Raw genomic sequence first — 19,234 nt, forward strand, 5'->3', positions numbered from 1 at the left:
ATAGTGCGCAGTATGTGTTCTGGTTATGACGCGTAGTGCACAGTATGTGTTCTGGTTATGACGTAGTGTACAGTATGTGTTCTGGTTATGACGTATAGTGTACAGTATGTGTTCTGGTTATAATATAGTGTACAGTATGTGTTCTGTTATGACGTGTGTACAGTATGTGTTCTGTTATGACGCATAGTGTACAGTATGTGTTCTGTTGGCGACGTAAGTGTACAGTATGTGTTCTGTTATGACGTATAGTGTACAGTATGTGTTCTGGTTATGACGCATAGTGTACAGTATGTGTGTTCTGGTTATGACGTAAGATAGTGTACAGTATGTGTTCGGTTATGACGAGTGTGCGATGTGTTCTGGTTATGACGCATAGTGTACAGTATGTGTTCTGGTTATGACGCATAGTGTACAGTATGTGTTCTGGTTATGACCATAGTTACAGTAGTGTCGTTCGGTTATGACGATAGTGTACAGTATGTGTTCTTTATGACGTATAGTGTACAGTATGTGTTCTGGTTATGACGATAGTGTACAAGATGTGTTCTGGTTATGACGATATGTACAGTGTGTGTTCTGTTGCGTATTGTTCTGTTATGACGTATAGTGTACAGTATGTGTTCTGGTTATGACGATAGTGTACAGTATGTGTTCTTGCATGACGATAGTGTACAGTATGTGTTCTGGTTATGACGCATAGTGTACAGTGTGTTCTGGTTATGACGATAGTGTACAGTATGTGTTCTGACGTGTAGTGTACAGTATGTGTTCTGTTATGACGATAGTGTACAGTATGTGTTCTGGTTATGACGCATAGTGTACAGTATGTGTTCTGGTTATGACGTATAGTGTACAGTATGTGTTCTTCAGATCTGGTTATGACGAGTGTACAGTATGTGTTCTGGTTATGACGATAGCAGTATGTGTTCTGGTTATGACGTGTAGTGTACAGAGTGTGTTCTGGTTATGACGATAGTGTACAGTATGTTCGTTGCGACGTATAGTATGTGTTCTGGTTATGACGATAGTGTACAGTATGTGTTCTGTTATGACGCATAGTGTACAGTGTGTTCTGGTTATGACGATAGTGTACAGTATGTGTTCGGTTATGACGATAGTGTACAGTATGTGTTCTGGTTATGACGTAGTGCAAGTATGTGTTCTGGTTATGACGTATAGTGTACAGTATGTGTTCTGGTTATGACGTATAGTGTACAGTATGTGTTCTGGTTATGACGATAGTGCACAGTGTGTGTTCTGGTTATGACGATAGTGTACAGTATGTGTTCTGGTTATGACGATAGTTGTACAGTATGTGTTCTGTTATGACGATAGTGTACAGTATGTGTTCTGGTTATGACGCATAGTGTACAGCATGTGTTCTGGTTATGACGTATAGTGCACAGTATGTGTTCTGGTTATGACGGATAGTGTACAGTATGTGTTCTGGTTATGACGCAGTAAAGGTGTTCTGGGACGATAGTGCACAGTATGTGTTCTGGTTATGACGTATAGTGTACAGTATGTGTTCTGGCTGACGCAGTATGTGGTTATAGCATGTGTTCGACAGTGCGTGTGTTCTGGTAGACGATAGTGTACAGTATGTGTTCTGTTATGACGATAGTGCACAGTATTTCTGGTTATGACGTATAGTGTACAGTATGTGTTCTGGTTATGACGATAGTGTACAGTATGTGTTCTGGTTATGACAGTGTACAGTATGTGTTCTGGTTATGACGTATAGTGTACAGTATGTGTCAGTATGTGTTCTACATACGTATAGTGTACAGTATGTGTTCTGGTTACGACGTGTACAGTATGTGTTCTATGACGTGATAGTGTACAGTATGTGTTCTGGTTATGACGCATAGTGTACAGTATGTGTTCTGGTTATGACGTATAGTGCACAGTATGTGTTCTGGTTATGACGATAGTGTACAGTATGTGTTCTTAGAATGCATAGTGTACAGTATGTTAGACGAGTATGTGTTCTGGTTATGACGCATAGTGCACAGTATGTGTTCTGGTTATGACGAGCGTACAGTATGTGTTCTGTTACGACGCAGTGACGTATGTGTTATGACGATAGTGTACAGTATGTGTTCTGGTTATGACTAGAGTGCAGTATGCTGGTTATGACTATAATGGGCAGTGTGTTCTAGACGAGTGCACAGCATGTGTTCTGGTTATGACGCAGTACAGCATGTGTTCTGGTTATGACGATAGTGTACAGTATGTGTTCTGGTTATGACGTGCAGTGTAGTATGTTCGGCAGACGTAGTACATATGTGTTCTGGTTATGACGTAGTGTACAATGTGTTCTGGTTGCGACGGCAGTGTACAGTATGTGTTCTGGTTATGACGATAGTGTAGCAGTTGTGTTCTGGTTATGACGTAGTACAGTATGTGTTCTGTTATGACGTATAGTGCCCGATGTGCCAGACGGCAGTGTACAGTGTGTTCTGGTGATGACGACAGTGTGCATGTGTTCTGGTTATGACGATAGGTACAGTATGTTCTGGTTATGACGCACCGTGACTGTTGTGTGTGGCTTCCTTCTGTTGCTGTAAACCTTCCTGTGTGTGTGAACCTTCTTGTGTGTAAACCTCCCTGTGTGTGAATCTTCCTGTGTGTGAACCTTCCGTTGTATTCGGTAAGAATCCCCGTTGTGAACCTCTGTGTGAACCCTTGTGTGACTCTGTGTGAACCTCTGTGAACCTTGTGGAACTTCCTGTGTTTGGAACCTCCTGGTGAACCAAACCCTTGTGAACCTTCCTGTGTGTGAATCTTCCTGTGTGTGAACCTTCCTGTGTGTGAACCAACTTCCTGTGTGTGAACCTTCCTGTGTGTGAACTTCCTTGTGTGAACCTTCCTGTGTGAACCTTCCTGTGTGTGAACCTTCCTGTGTGTGAACCTCCTGTGTGTAACCTTCCCTGTGTGTGAATCTTCCTGTGTGTAACCTTTGAATCCTGTGAACTTCCTGTGTGTGAACCTTCCGTGTGAACCCCTGTGTGAATCTTCCTGTGTGTGAACCTTCCTGTGTGTGAACCTTCCCTGTGTGAATCTTCCTGTGTGAATCTTCCTGTGTGAACCTTCCTGTGTGAACTTCCTTGTGTGAACCTTCCCTGTGTGGAACCTTCCTGTGTGAACCTTCCTGTGTGTGAACCTTCCTGTGTGTGAACCCCTGTGTGAACTCCCTGTGTGAACCTTCCTGTGTGAACCTTCCTGTGTGTGAATCTCCTGTGAACCCTGTGTGAACCTTCCTGTGTGAATCTCCTGTGTGAACCTTCCTGTGTGTGAACCTGTGTAACCTCCTGTTGAACCTTCCTTGTGAACCCTGTGAATCTTCCACCTGTGTGTGAATCTTCCTGTGTGAACCCCGTGAACCTTCCTGTGTGTGAACCTTCCTGTGTGTGAACCTTCCGTGTGAACCTTCCTGTGTGTGAATCTTCCTGTGTGTGAACCTTCCTGTGTGTGAACCTTCCTGTGAACTGTGAACCTTCCTGTGTGTGTGAACCTTCCTGTGTGTGAACCCTTCCTGTGTGTGAACCTTCCTGTGTGTGAACCTTCTGTGTGTGTGTGAACTGTGTGACCTTGTGGAACTAGAACCTTCCTGTGTAGAACCTTCCTGTGTGTGAATCTTCCGTGTGTGAACCTTCCTGTGTGAACCTCTGTGTGTGAACAACCTGTGTGTAATCCGAACTTCCTGTGTGTGAACCTTCCTGTGTGTGAACCTGATAAGTAATATACTTATTTAATGCCACGTCCTGATTGATTGATGAATTGAAAGAGTTTATTTAGCCAGAAAAATACAGATACAGAGTGGATAATAATAACAATATTAACATGGCTGGAGCCAGTGGAACCTGAGTTTCTTTTTAGGCACCTGATATATACTATACATTTATCTCAAGGAAGTATTATGTAACATTTAGTATCATTGGAATAGTACAATAGCATGCTGGTAATAAGAACATACTATAATGTTACCACGGCTATCACTTCAATATTTATTTATTTATTTTATTTATTATTATTATTATTTTAGTTTATTTTTATGTTATAAGTATATACATAAATTACAGTGGAATTGAAAAACATAAGTATAATACAGTACAACATGTTGTACAGTAATAAGGTTGAACAAGAGGACAGAGCTTTCAGGATTATGTCTGTTGGCATTTATGTTTATTGCAATGGTAATTACTTATTTATTTACATGTTAATTTCCGATAAAACGGTTTTGATGGTACAATAAAAGCAGGTACTGTAAATATAGTAGGTGTTACAAGAAATGTTAATACTTTAGACAATTGATATTTTAAGAGATAATTTAAAGGAAGGAGCGTAGTCTTTGCTGGGATGGGTGGGGTAAGTTGTTCCAAACCTTCACAATGATATTTTATGGAGGTCTGGGACTGAGAGGAGCGCATGGGGGGTGGTCTTAGTAGCTCTGGGTGCCAATTTGTATCTCTGATTATTCCGGAACTGGAAATAATTATTGTCAAGCAAGTGATTGATAGATTTGTAAACAAGGAGGGCACAGCAGTTGGAGACTACTATCTTGACTGTGAGAAGCTGTGGCTGCTGTGTCTGCTGTGGCTGCTGTCCTGTGTGTCTGCTGTCCTGTGTAGTTGTGTTGTGTTGAGGATAGTACAACTGGTCTGCGGGTTTATTGTACCGGGTCTGTGTTACACCATCTGGGCCTTTATGTGTGTTAACGTTCACCTGATATGGACACCAACGTCAACGGCTCTCACTATGGGGTTGCAGTCAGGTGTGTATGTGTTTCTGGGGTGGTGATAGTGGTGTTGGTGGCCTATAGTGCGTTTTTTCTCAGCCAGGTGGTGGTGGTGTCAGGACAGCTTACACTACACCAGTTCTGGCCATAAACACGGAGGGAGGCTTACTGGTGCCAGGCAGGAGGCGGTAATGATATTCAGCCACCTCCAGGCGGCTGTGAGGGGACGAGACTGGGGGGAACGAGGGAGGGGGGGAGGACAGACAGATGGAGGCGAAGAGACACAGACAGAAGGGAAGACAGAGAACGAGGTAGATATCAGGACAGGGTAGAGGAGACAGAGGGAGACAGGAAGAAACATGAGACGGAAATGGGGGTAAGAGGTAGGGTGACGGAGGTAGAGGTAGGGAGATAAGGCTGGGGTAGGGTGATGGAGGTGAGTAGGGAGATTTTGGGGTAGGGTGACGGAGGTAGAGGTAGGGAGATAAGGCTGGGGTAGGGGTGACGGAGGTAGAGGTAGGAGATAAGGCTGGGGTAGGGGTGTGATGGAGGTAGAGGTAGGGAGATAAGGCTGGGGTAGGGGTGACGGAGGTGAGAGGTAGGGAGATTTGGCTGGGGTAGGGGTGACGGAGGTAGAGGTAGGGAGATAAGGCTGGGGTAGGGTGGTGACGGAGGTAGAGGTAGGGAGATTTGGCTGGGGTAGGGTGACGGAGGTAGAGGTAGGGAGATAAGGCTGGGGTAGGGTGACGGAGGTAGAGGTAGGGGAGATAAGGCTGGGGTAGGGTGACTGGGGTAGGGTGATGGAGGTAGAGGTAGGGAGATAAGGCTGGGGTAGGGTGATGGAGGTAGAGGTAGGGAGATAAGGCTGGGGTAGGGTGACGGAGGTAGAGGTAGGGAGATAAGGCTGGGGTAGGGTGACGGAGGTAGAGGTAGGGAGATAAGGCTGGGGTAGGGTGATGGAGGTAGAGGTAGGGAGATAAGGCTGGGGTAGGGTGATGGAGGTAGAGGTAGGGAGATAAGGCTGGGGTAGGGTGACGGAGGTAGAGGTAGGGAGATAAGGGCTGGGGTGGGGTGAGGAGGTGACGTAGAGGTAGGGGAGAGGTAGGGGAGATAAGGTTGGGGTAGGGTGACGGAGGTAGAGGGGAGAGGCTGGGGTAGGGTGATGGAGGTAGAGGTAGGGGAGATAAGGCTGGGGTAGGGTGACGGAGTGTAGAGGTAGGGGAGATAAGGCTGGGGTAGGGGTGACGGAGGTAGAGGTAGGGAGCTGGGGTATGGAGGTAGAGGTAGGGAGATAAGGCTGGGGTGGGGTGACGGAGGCAGAGGTAGGGGAGATAAGGCTGGGGTAGGGGTGTAGAGGTAGGAGATAAGGCTGGGGTGGGTGATGGAGGTAGGGAGGAGTAGGGGTAGGGAGATAAGGCTGGGGTAGGGTGACGGGAGGTAGAGGGGGGAGATAAGGCTGGAGGTAGGGTAGAGGTAGGGGAGATAAGGCTGGAGGTAAGGTGAGGTGACGGAGGTAGAGTGTAGGGAGATAAGGCTGGGGTAGGGGGCAGAGGTAGGGAGATAAGGCGGGGTAGGGTGACGGAGGTAGAGGTAGGGGAGATAAGGCTGGGGTAGGTGACGGAGGTAGAGGTAGGGAGATAAGGTGGGGTAGGGGTGACGGAGGTAGAGGTAGAGATAAGACTGGGGTAGGTGAGGAGAGGTAGAGGCTAGGTAGAGGGGAGATAAGGTGGAGGTAGGGTGATGGAGGTAGAGGGAGATAAGGCTGGGGTAGGGGTGATGGAGGTAGAGGTAGGGAGATAAGGCTGGGGTAGGGGTGATGGAGGTAGAGGTAGGGAGATAAGGCTGGGGTAGGGTGATGGAGGTAGAGGTAGGGAGATAAGGCTGGGGTAGGGTGACGGAGGTAGGCTGGGGTATGATATACAGGTCATAACACAAGGATGATAGCCTCAGCCTTACAGTAGGTGGCAGGTCTCTGATTACCGCACACCACCAGGCTTGGACATACTGTGAGACCCGCCGCCACCAGGACCTGTTGGTGGGTCCTGGTGGCGGTGATGAAGTAGGTGATAAGAGGCTGGTGACAACAGATGGTAATGAGTCTCCTGAAAGCCTCTGTAAAAAGGCTGACCGTGTAAATGATGAAGCCGCAGGTGAGTATGATAGTGAAAATAGTGATAGTGATGATGATAAGGACGGCTCAAAGTTGATTATGAAAACGTAGGAAAGAAATTGTCAACGAGATGATCCTTCATGGGAGGAGAGAAGGAGGACACAGGGTGGCAAGGAAGGAGAACACGGTGGTAAGGAAGGAGGATACAGGGTGGCAAGGATGGAGGACACAGTGCGGCAGGGAAGGAGGACACAGTGCGGCAGGGAAGGAGGACACAGTGCGGCAGGGAAGGAGGACACAGGGCGACAAGGAAGGACACAGGGTAGCAAGGAAGGAGGACACAGGGCGGCAAGAAAGGAGTTGATTGGCTGGGTTCATCACAGTCGGTGGTGAGGGGAACAAGCAGAGTTCCGCATTATTAGTGAAGCGTCAGTCGCCGTCGGGCCAAGAATCGGGCACGGGGCTAGGGGTCAGGTATGGGGTCGGGGTGAGCACAGGGGATGGGCACGGGGCCAGGGGAGATTTTTAGATTGTCCCCGAGGGGGCTAGTTTATTGGGCACCCCCTTACATCCTGTGCAAGGTGAAGCGCAGAAGCGTTTACATTGCCCATCTGGGAAGCATGCGGAGTTTATGCTTACCTTTATGACTCGTGCATTAAGGGCGTAAAAGCCTGAAGGGTCATGGGTTTTGTCAGCAAGTTACATAAAGTGACAGAATGATGAGTGTGTAGGGGTAAATTTTCCAGTACAATTTATCTTTATGGCAAAGCGTAGCAGGTCCCTAATAATGTCAAGTGCCAGGCCATAGCCATAGGCATTGACAATATTAAGGGACATACCTTTTAGTGTGATTGTGATGGCGTGTACGTCGGTAGTGTCGGCTTCAAGGGGGACGTCGAGAGGTTGGAAGGGGACTTTCTTCTTGGCGTATATACGTAGTCCACTAGCATCTCCGCATGGTGGTCAATTGATTTGGAGAACTGGAGTGGATGGGCCCCAGGTGCCGGCATGCCGGTGGGGGACGGGGAGCCGGGGGAGGATGGTCATATGGACTGACATAGGGCCAGGGGACGGACACGGGGTCAGCGTGTGGGGTCACAGGCAGGCAGCACAAGAACCTGCCACGGATTTAGATACACATCCCATAAAGGTGGGCCCGGGAGACCTCGAGGCCACAACACTCCGTGACTCCTGCAGTTGCCACAACAATTGGAAAACATGAAAAAATTTTGAGGAGTTGTCACAAAAACTACTTGATCACCAGACCTCACACCATAGTGACTTATTGGTGCATCATCACAGGAAACAAGTTGACTTACTCTGGACTTAAGGACTGAAACAAATGTGAGTGAAAGACAAAAGGACTGAACTCTGTGGAGGCAGGGTTGTGGGCGTTGTACAGTGATTTATTTTTTCACTTGGTTGATCCACACCAAATGTTGGAGCTTTTGTGCAAGAGGTTGGTTATTGTGCACGCTCAAACTATAAAGCCAAAGCTCTTTTTTGTTTTAAGTATATTGTATATATGGTGTATGTGTGTGTGCGCACGTGCGCGCATCTTGTAAAATTTCCTATTTCGTTCTGGGCTGATGAGAGACGACGGCTTACTGGTGCTAATATTTACCTTAAGGTAAGTTCAAGGATGATCTATATGTATGAAGCACCCATCTTATTATGACTTGAATACTGCATCCGCCTCGTAGATAAGCCTGTGTTTAGGAGTGACTGAGGTGTGGAAATCCGTCAGAGGCAACGAGGAGTGGATGGAGGAGTGGGGGATGAAAAGTGATGATTTTGTAGCGCTGTTGTCACCACACACGAAGGGGAACAGCTTCGATAATTGTTTATAATAATTTACTAAACACTTCTTTTCTTCCTTAGTCTCCCCCCATAGAAAATGGGAACAGAACAGGAGAATGAAGGCGGGATAAATATAGAAATGATCCTACATAAAATAGTCAACAAGTGATCGCTAACCTTTGATCCTTAATAATGGAACCATGAAAATATTTGTGTCCAACATAAATATTCAGTAAACATTGTCGTAACTCCTTATCAGTATATTTTGGTCTAGAATATCATAAAACAAAGGTTGGTGTCAGGAGCAGTAGAAATAAGATACAAAGATTATTGGTAAAAAAAAAAACACCGTCCCTTGCCTTGCTGCCCGTAGCACCATGGTCAAAATACACGCCGCACGACCAGGGCACAGGAGCCGTGGGGCGGTGGTGATGGCTCCCTCGCATGTTGACGGACCAAGTTATCTTGCCCCGACAGCCTTGAACCACATTCATATCACTGCCAAAACTGGGTTACAGAACAGCATGTTGTGGAGCGTACCGGGCCAGGAGAGGGAGGCGGGCGTGGGAGGTAACCCAACACTATTATCAGACAATTTTATACGCAAAGTTGTCATGAACCTGTCCAGAGAACAGACAGACAGACTTGTGATCCAGCCAATTAAATATTTTACAATCCTGAGCATAAGCTAACTTAACAGTGGCTTATTAAAATAATGATTTAATAAAGTTTCGGATTTGAGTATCACAACATAAAAAAAAATAATTTACGTCAGCTGGCACGTGACCGATCACTCACTGTAATGACAACGTGTCTACATTCCACTCTCCTACACCCTCACGAAATATACCACCCTCCCAGTACACCACCCCAGCACACCACCCCAGTACACCACCCCCTGACACACCCCCCAGCACACCCAGTACACCACCCCCCAGTCTCCAGTACACCACCCTCACCCCCCAGCAGTACACCACCCCCAGTGCACCACCCTCCCAGTACACCACCCCATTGCGCTCCCCGATCAACATGTGACTATTTGCTTTATTTGTCACCTTTTATCAAAATTATTTAATATATAATATTAAATTTATATTAATGATTCAATCATTGCCTAATTGTTTTAGGGAAAAATAAATTTTCTGCAATTTTCCCAATTTTTTTTTCAACCAATAAATTTTAGATCTCAAAATGTAGTGAGACGTGAATATTTTGAATAATAAAATCAGCAAAGTAAGCCAATGCATTTGGTCACACACAGGACACTTCCGGCCACTGTCTTAACCACGGCTAACACAGATTTATCCCAAAGTGTGCAGTTGTAAATTGTCTTTTACCTTGCATGCAGTATATATTTTTTTGCTGAATCTGTTATTTTGCAAAATGACCGGCATCTATATTGGGAATTTTGCAAAATAACTTGCAAACAGACAACGTAAACTAACCTAACCTTATGGTTAGGACAGGACATAGTCCAAAGAAAAAAAAAAGAACAGTCACTTAACTGTGTATCGAGCTACACGAGCCATCCTAACCTAACCTTATTCAACCATAAGGTTAGGTTAGTTTGGGTTGCCTGTAAGTTATTTTGCATGTCGGTCTTTTGCAAAATAACCGATTCCACAAAAAAAAGTAACATATAATCAGTACAGTTTGTTTTAATCACCCTTCCTCCCCAGCAGCTGATGTACATTAGTACAGTATTATAAAGTGTGTATAATTAAAAGTTATCTCTCTTATTTACGTTTTCTGGTTTTAAAGAGTATAAAATATACTCTCACCAGTTTTCTATAGATTTTCACGTCTGTAGGTACAAATGGTGGGTTGTATGTATGGTTGATGTGTTAAGATGGGTCCACTTGGAAAATTTTGGGTGGTTATAAGGCTTTTGTGGGCTAATGCAACACAGCCTCGGACACTTAATTTTCACTCAGTTATTTAAGTATTTGAAAGATAATTAATCTGTACAGGGTTAAGATTAATGCCATTTGTTTGATATGCCAAAACATTATATAAGAAGTATCGGGTACATAGGGATTAGAATAGTGTAGTGTTTGGGTGTGGTGGGCCCGCTTCTCCAGGTAGCCACAAGGGGGTTCCCCGCAGGTGCACGCAGGTAGGGGGAGGGTCTGTATGGAGACGACCACATTACTACACAGCTCATGACGTGTGACGCAGATGATGTGTTTAGCAGGGTTGTTCCTTGATACTCTTGTGTTTCATACACATCCTGTTGTACCTCATTAATTCACCTTTTATCAGACATTTTGGTATTAATATAAACTACTTATAAAGTATACATTATATCATATACACAACTTATACAGTATGAAGTATATCATATGCAGTTTTAAAAACAAATGTATCCATTAGGTTTGGTGAATATACTTCGACATAAGGCCTCACTTCTCTTAGATAAAAGATAGAGTGAGCTTATATAAGTAAATGTACAATTGTGTTACAGTAGACGTTAAATACTAGTGCTTGTTGTAATGCTAACTGTATTGTCTGTCAACAGCAGCGGAGGGTGGTGGTGGCACTGTACGACTACACTGCTACAGACCCTGGGGACCTGTCATTACGGAAAGTGAGTACTGTCCTTCTGTACCCATTATTTACCCTCATAGTAACCATTAAACCAGATATATTGTTAGGAACACATAAACAGCAGCAATCCCTCAAAACAGCATAAGTGAAAAGGTGCTACCCGTCTTCGGTGTTACAAATCAGCAAGCCTTGTTGGTGCACTCCCAAGACACGACTTACAGACACACATACACTTTATTTTGCAAGAACAAGCAAGTGTATGTTTTTAATATTCTTGTTTTTGTAAGTGCAGTAAAAGGTGACAATTCTAACCATTAACCGAGTCTTAACCTGGGTCTTCTTGGGTTAATGGCGTCGTCGATATTTTGCCGCCCATCTTGTTGACATTTGTTTATTTATTTATGTCAGATGAGTCTTAAATTGGCTAGAACTTTTTTCTTATGTGTGTGAAGAAACTGGAGCATATGCAAAAATGGCAGGAAGCCTTGGAGGAAGCCATTACTCCAAGGATCCCTCAGTGCCAGGGCTCCGTCAGTAGAGACGTAAATTGTACAGTAGTTAAGTAGGTAAAAGACTTCGCCAAGAGATCTGTAACCACTACAGTACTAACCCCTTTTTTTATATTAACCCAGTATTAGAGGAGCATAAAGTCATACTCTGTCAATGTCACACACACAACTATTTACCTGTCGAAAGAATATCAGTGAAACTTTATAAGATTGTTTTGTTTAATAAGATGACGAAGACTCGAGCATCTTTATGTCGGGGTGCTATATCTTTAAATTTTCTTGTATTTAAATGTACTTCTGTGAACGAACATCAGTTCGTTTCACTGATCCTTAATTTACATATATAGTACTGTACTACTGTATTCTTTATGCTGGGGTGCCAACATTTCCCTCCTAGGAAAACAGGATGAGTACAGTAGCTGTTTTTCCATTACAGTACATGTATCTTTAAATACTGTACAACCAGCCAATTACATGCATCACACTTATTTCCTAACCATTTATCCAAATTTGCACAGAGTGATTTTTCAAGTCCAACTGCATTTTGTCTCCATTGATTAAGCAGTCACTGTTAACCTCTTTTAATGATCTACCTGTGAGTGAGTGCCTCTGATATACAGTACCGTATAGTTTTTTCTGCTAACAACTGGTTATCTCGCAGCACGATGAGTTGGAGGTGATAGAGGACACACAGGAACACTGGTGGAAGATGAAGAACATACAAACTGGGTAAGTTCTTAAATGAAGCTCACATTTACAGTAATGTAGAAACCAATTTGTAAAAAAATATTAAATATGAATATTAATCACGGTCATGTAAATACAGTAATTTACAGAAGAGAATAATACAATGCTGTAATTTACTCATAAATAATTAGGCTTATTGCAAATGAACCAATAATTAAAATGTAATTCATTTGCAGACATGAGGGTTTTGCACCAAGTAATTATGTAAGGGAGCGAGGGACCATGGGCTTACAGCAGTATGAGTAAGTACATAAAGTCTTAAATTTTCATTAAGATGATTATAGTGTAGTACTGTACATCATTTAGAGTTACCTGTATGACAATAGGCTAACACAGTGTGATAATTACTAATTTATGTTACATATTGTATTCTTCCAATGAGAGTTTAGATTTTTATAATTACAGTATCCAAGAAGGGTTGTACAGTACTGTACCTGTAGTTTGAGAGCCTTTTGTAATTCATTTATCTGTATCCTCAGGGTTTACTTTAAATGTAAAATACTTAAACAGTACCAGTACAGTGCACTGTATTAAAGGTACAGTACTTCCAAAAGATGTTCTTATTTATAGTATACTTCAATAGGCCAGTTCTTTCATATTACTAAAACTGTAAAGGTAATTTGATTCCATGCCATGCTAGTGCTCATTTTAGCAAAACTAGATGTACTGTACATTATCAGTTTGTATAATATTAATCCTTTAATATTAATAACTCATTGACCAGATATAAGTTTAAAGTTATATATCAAGACCTGGAGAGAGATTTTAATTTAGAGGATTTCATTTTGTATCATGTAGCTAATTTTATACTAAATCATATAGTACTGTACTATATTGGTATCACTTTGTGTTTATTATTTAGTAAATAGTCTTTATATGGAAATCTATTATTGATAATTCCTTTGATTTTTGCATCTAAAGGTGGTATCTAGGTGATGCAACAAGGCAGCGGGCAGAAGTACTCCTGATGCAACAAGAACGGGAAGGTGGTTTTGTTGTAAGGAACTCTACAACCAACTCTGGAATTTATACTTTATCAGTTTTCTCCAAACAGTGAGTTGAAGTACATTAAGTTGGGGAGGGATTTTGTTTTGTTTCTACCTCCTAACAGTATATAATTTATGTTAGGCAGTGACCAGTGATCCTTCTTCAGTGTTTGGTGCAAATATGTATGCATTATAATGGCACAAAAAGCTCACTTTGAAATCACCGGTAATCTATGTTTACCTCTTGACAGCTAAGAGGGTGCTTGGAAGCCCTGTACAGTATATTCTGTATCTAATACCCGGTTACCACTGTATGGTAAAAGTGGGTTGGTGATAGGAAGGGCATCCAGTCATAAAACTTGCTTCAAATATGCCTGATGTCAACTGGGATACTATGCCATTGGGTAATCACAGCTAATTCACACAAGCAGGGAAATAGCCATAAAATAGAGATGACGATGAGATGCCTGTTAAATATGATAAACAATAAATGATGATTGAGAATATGGAAAATGAAATACAATGAAGTTAAAGTTTATCTCTAATATACAGTGCAGTACATTAATAGGAATTTGTATCTGAAAAAAAAAATTGAATTAGGCTTACCGTTTCAGCCAATATCACGATCATTTGAGAATTTGCACTAAATATCAGTATATGAGTAGGTACTCCTGAGCATGGTGATTCCGAATTTTGGTCCATGATTCGACTGTGGGGTAATTAGTGGTTGTATACAGTACTGTATCTACATCACAGAAAAGTTAGCCATCCGACATGCATCTATGTAGTACAGATATAGGTACAGTATACAGTACCTTGTAAACAGTTGACAAGCCTGTGGAACCTTGTAAGGGGCAGCCAATTATGATCTTGATTCACATAAGTACTTTCTTTCTCTGATGATCACTCAATAGTGTGTGTGTGTGCACGTGCGTGCGTGTGCGTGCAACTAGAATAATACTGTACATCCGACTGACCAGGTGTATTCACAGTTATGTTTTCAGTATAATATTCCAGGTTTCATTATCATATGCCAAAGCTGGGAAGGTACGTACTTGTTTCTTAGACGGTGCATATATTTTGGAAAAACTGGGTTGGAATTGACACACACACACACACACACTCTGTAATTGTCAACATGCTCTCCTCACAAGTGAATGAACCCATATTCGATCCCTAGGCAAGTTTCTTTTCGTTAATTGCCTGTCTACCCAGCAATAATTGGGACCTGGGTATTAATCAATTTGTGGACCATGATCTGGTGTAATGGTTAGCCAGTGCAGATGGCGAGTTGTATGGTCATCTTGGAGTGTTCATTGACTCTGGATCATAAAGCTTGTTAACTTAGGCGTGGTTTTTGTGCTGCCAATAGCTACTACAACACCTTAAACAGATTCACACCAAGGTAGCCCTTGGGGTCAGCCAGCCTTTAACACAAGGGGAGGCAACCGATTATTATTGTAAAAAAAAAAAAATTAAAACAATGATTTGTAGCAGCTAATCTAGGAAAGACAAGAAAGCACATGTTTCAAGAATGGGATAACAGACGGTTCACAGATCGAAAATTGTTCTGATAGAAAGAATTGAATGAGTACTTTCAAGTTTGCTTGAGATTTGGACAAATTTTAATGTATGGTTTGATGAAGAGAAACTGGAAAAGGTTCAGCATTACAAATTTGACCAAGATAGCTTAGGAAAATAATCAAGATAACGTTTCAAGATAGTTATTAATGGATCATTTAATTTTTACAGGTTTCATGGTAGATAAAAATTAAATTAATTGATTTTTTAGCCTAGTTAATGTTGCAGTAGAATGCTGTAAAGTGGGGTATGCTATAACGAATCTAATTGGTTCTAGAACCTCGTTCGTTATAGCATTCGTTCGTTATAGGATTAATCCGTCCCAGGCCCCCAAATACAACCACTTAACACTGAAAAATTTCTGTGGAAATTGTAAAAAATACGGTACTTTATCTTACCTTAGTGTTGTTCAGCATGCAGGACAGGAGGCAGAGGAGGAGGGGGGAGGAGAGAATTATGGAGAAGAGGTGGAGGGAGAGGAGTCATCCTTCCTAGCCCTCTTTGGTGACTGTCTTACAGGCACTTTGTCTGTTTATTTATAATTTCTTTCTTAGTTTCAAGGGTTATTAGCTTTCTCACTCGCTTTTGAGGATTCATTGTTATAATTGTGCACTTGTATAACAAAATAGTTATAAAAATAACACGAATTTCCACTATCAAAAGACGAAATTTCAACAAGTTCAGTGGTGCACTAACTACACAATGAACCAATATGGCGCCTGACACTCTTGTTGTGAGCGGCGGTACAACAATATTCATGTGCCAGACGAAATAGTCCCGTATTCATCTGCGTTCGTTGTAGGAGTTGCGTTCGTTATAGCATTCTCAATTTTATAGGTAAAACTGTTCGTTATAGGAATATTCGTAGTAGAATCCGTTCGTTATAGCATACCCCACACAGTATATCCAGGAATATATTCTCTTAGTTTAGTTTTGGGGAGTTTTGTCCACCTGATGTATTAACATTTACTTTTATCTAAAATCTGCCGTGAATTTATATAGATTGCTCGTACTTGGAAAATCCCAGCAATTTGCCTCTTTTAAGTTCTCCCAGTTTTAAAAACTACGATTTTTTTTTTTGCCAGTAGACGTTATATCTATTTTTAGCTAACATTATCTAATTCCCCCACTGTCTTCCCAGGTCTCACCCTCAAGTGAAACACTACCACATAAAAAAAGACCAGGAAGGAAACTACTATCTCTCACATCAAATCAAGTGCCAGACCATCCCTGATCTAATCTACCGACACCAACACAATCCCGGAGGACTGTGTGCCAGGCTCAGGCCACCTGTGCAAGGCAAACAAGCTCCCACCACTGCTGGTCTTAGTCATGGTATGTTGTAAGAAAGATTCCTTTATAAAGACTAAATCATTGCAACATGATTGTACTGTATTAATTTATATAAACAGTGGATCCTAGTGTTCCAAACAATTCAGCTGAAGATACTGTTGCTCTGGCAACATGAAGTCAGGGATATTAGTGTGTTAGTTCAGTATCAGGTAAAGAAGTGCAAGATTACACCCTGAATCTGAGAGAAGATGTGTTATTTTGTATGCCAAAGACTTGATGACTATAAAGAGAGAGAACTTAAGGGGAGAAATGCACAATTGAATGACTGAAACGGTACTGTACAGTATTTAATTTATATTTTGCCTGTTTAATGAAATACAATCTAAAAATGTATAGAAATAAAAAAAAAAAAAAGAGAAAAATGGGACCCAACACTCTCCTTTCGTGCTCCCCCCCCAATTACCCCTTATATATGTACAGACGCTCTAGCCCAGATGTCTGACTGACTAAATCCGCCCCTGAAGAGATTGGTGACTGGTCACATGCTCGTTTCTTCCACCACACAGATGGATTTAAAATTTCAGTCTTTTACTGGTAGCAGTCAACATCAGTGGAGGTTTCATGTTCCTGGCATTCAAGTTTTTGCACATATGGGGTGGAACAAGGAATCTTTACCTTCTGTGTAAGGGATAAGAGCTTGACCAGCAGAATTATATTGTATAATCTTAATCATTTCAAGTATATTAGCAGTTGCATCTTAGTCAAGACTAAGTTAAATAGAACATCATTTTGATATTTTCACTTAGCAACTGTTAGATTAAAATTTTGTAGATCTTTTGAAAAAGTCTCTTCATCTTAATTTTGTTTGGCACAGAACTCCTTTCTTACTTGATTATTCATTACACCACAATGTTATTTTTTCTGGCCTGTGCCTCTATAAGATAGAGCTCTTATGATCTTAGTCATAAAAAATGAAATTGTAGGACTTTAATACAGTGATAAAGGGCATTCAGTGAAATATTAGTCAACAGAATAGTGTTTATTTGTGCATGTATTGTGTGTGTGTTTTTATTGACCAGTGTACAGAGAACATTGAGAGTGAAACAGATGTGTTGGGCTTTCCTTTGACTACTCAAGTTGGAAGTATGGAAGAAGGATTCTTTAATTATGAAAGATAAGAAGAATCATTTTTCCTGAATTTTCTCCTCCTCCTTCCACAGAGACAGGTATATGTCATACCTCTGTCACATATATCCTTTGGAGATGGAGTGGAATGTTTCACAGCTTTAGCTATTGTGGGTACAGTATATCACCAGTCCAGGGATTGGTGACAGACTTTGTCCCTCAGCAGGCTTTTACTCAGGAATTTCTGCAAGGAAGGATGTGGTTTTATCTGCATAGGTTTTGTCATTTTTCCCCATAACAAAGCAGTGGATGATGCCTGTTCGTAAGATTGGGAGGAAGCACTACTCTAATGCACCATACTCTTTTGTTTTACTTAAGAAGGTACTAAATCATGGCCACAGTTTCACATATTATTTGGTCTTGAAATGCCTGAAGAATTACCATATACAGTACTGTATAGCTACTGTATGTACAGTATATCAAACCCTTGTCATGTGTATGGTGCTGGTAAAAGGTCAGGATCATCATATCAACTGTAACTTGATATTGATTCAATTGGGTGAGAACATTACTCCTTGCTTTATACACATATTGTGTACAGTATATATATACAGTATACCTATACAGTACCTGTACATATATATATATATTTCCTTTTTCTTTTTTTCAGATAAATGGGAAATTGATCCAAATGAACTGAACCTCTTAGAGGAATTGGGATCAGGCCAGTTTGGTGTAGTGCGACATGGAAAGCTTCGGTCTCTAGATGTAGCAGTAAAGATGATGAAGGAAGGAACGATGAGTGAAGATGAGTTTATTGAAGAAGCTAAGGTCATGACGTAAGTGCAAATGGTGAAGTCACTGTTGTTTAAATACCAGGTAAAACCACCCCACAAAAGACTGCAAATACAAGAGCTGGGTTATAAACACATATCCACACATGTTCTGTTGACACCAAGAGTTCGTATTTACATACCCGGTTATTGATTGTTTTTTATCCCTTTCTATAATATTTGTTAAATCACCCACCAGATGGACAACTTTATTAATTCATCTGCAAATTTTTAAAGGCTTGACTAGTGAAATTATACTTAGTGCATTTGGTCACTTGAAGTTTATCCCTCAGGCTGTGTTGCTTGTTGACCAAAGGAGAATTGTAAAAAAACAAAAACAAAAAGTAAATAAATGAAAATTATAGTCTCATTTGCAGTGGTCCATTAGTGTTATCATAATACTTTTTTATTTCCTTCCTCATGTATGTATGTTATTTAGGAGCTTTCAATGGCTCATAGTTAAAAGATTAATTTTCATATTACAGTACAGTACTTTGAAAATAGTCAACTAACATAATGTGCTTTGAAAAATGGAAGGATGATTTTATGATTTACATTATATTTCATGGACAGTATACAGTAAAGTACTAATTTTCTGTTTTATTTATTGATGTTTGTTCTTTCATTGCTCTCGTAGACAATTACGACACACCAACCTGGTTCAGTTATATGGTGTGTGTAGCAGACACCGCCCCATCTATATTGTCACGGAATACCTTCGACATGGTTCATTGCTACACTATCTCCGGGCCAACGAAAGAAGCTTAATTAACAACACAGATGTTCTTCTAGACATGTGCCTACAGGTAAGTCTGAAAATTGACTATTGTAAAAGTCTGATGAGCTGCAATTGGATAAAGTCTATACATTATCCTATATGACCTACAGATGTATGAGGTAAGTATACTGTACAGTATCCTATATACTGTACCTACAAGTGTATGAGATAAATCTATACATTA

At 41.6% G+C, this 19,234-nt stretch overlaps 1 protein-coding gene across 1 annotated transcript in view; it reads left to right on the top strand.

Moving 5' to 3' along the window:
- The first annotated feature begins 6,879 nt into the window (after window positions 1-6,879).
- LOC121855490 (tyrosine-protein kinase Btk29A-like) overlaps window positions 6,880-19,234 on the top strand; it is a 28,532-nt gene continuing 16,177 nt past the window's right edge. Inside the window, exons 1-8 of the mRNA XM_042350465.1 lie at window positions 6,880-6,891; window positions 11,119-11,238; window positions 12,369-12,436; window positions 12,631-12,696; window positions 13,376-13,507; window positions 16,163-16,356; window positions 18,110-18,278; window positions 18,910-19,078. Coding sequence (XP_042206399.1) covers window positions 6,880-6,891; window positions 11,119-11,238; window positions 12,369-12,436; window positions 12,631-12,696; window positions 13,376-13,507; window positions 16,163-16,356; window positions 18,110-18,278; window positions 18,910-19,078 — 930 coding nt within the window. The remainder of the gene's footprint in view (window positions 6,892-11,118; window positions 11,239-12,368; window positions 12,437-12,630; window positions 12,697-13,375; window positions 13,508-16,162; window positions 16,357-18,109; window positions 18,279-18,909; window positions 19,079-19,234) is intronic.

This window comes from Homarus americanus, unplaced genomic scaffold (genome assembly GCF_018991925.1).
Source record: "Homarus americanus isolate GMGI-L3 unplaced genomic scaffold, GMGI_Hamer_2.0 scaffold48406, whole genome shotgun sequence".
NCBI lineage: Eukaryota > Metazoa > Arthropoda > Malacostraca > Decapoda > Nephropidae > Homarus > Homarus americanus.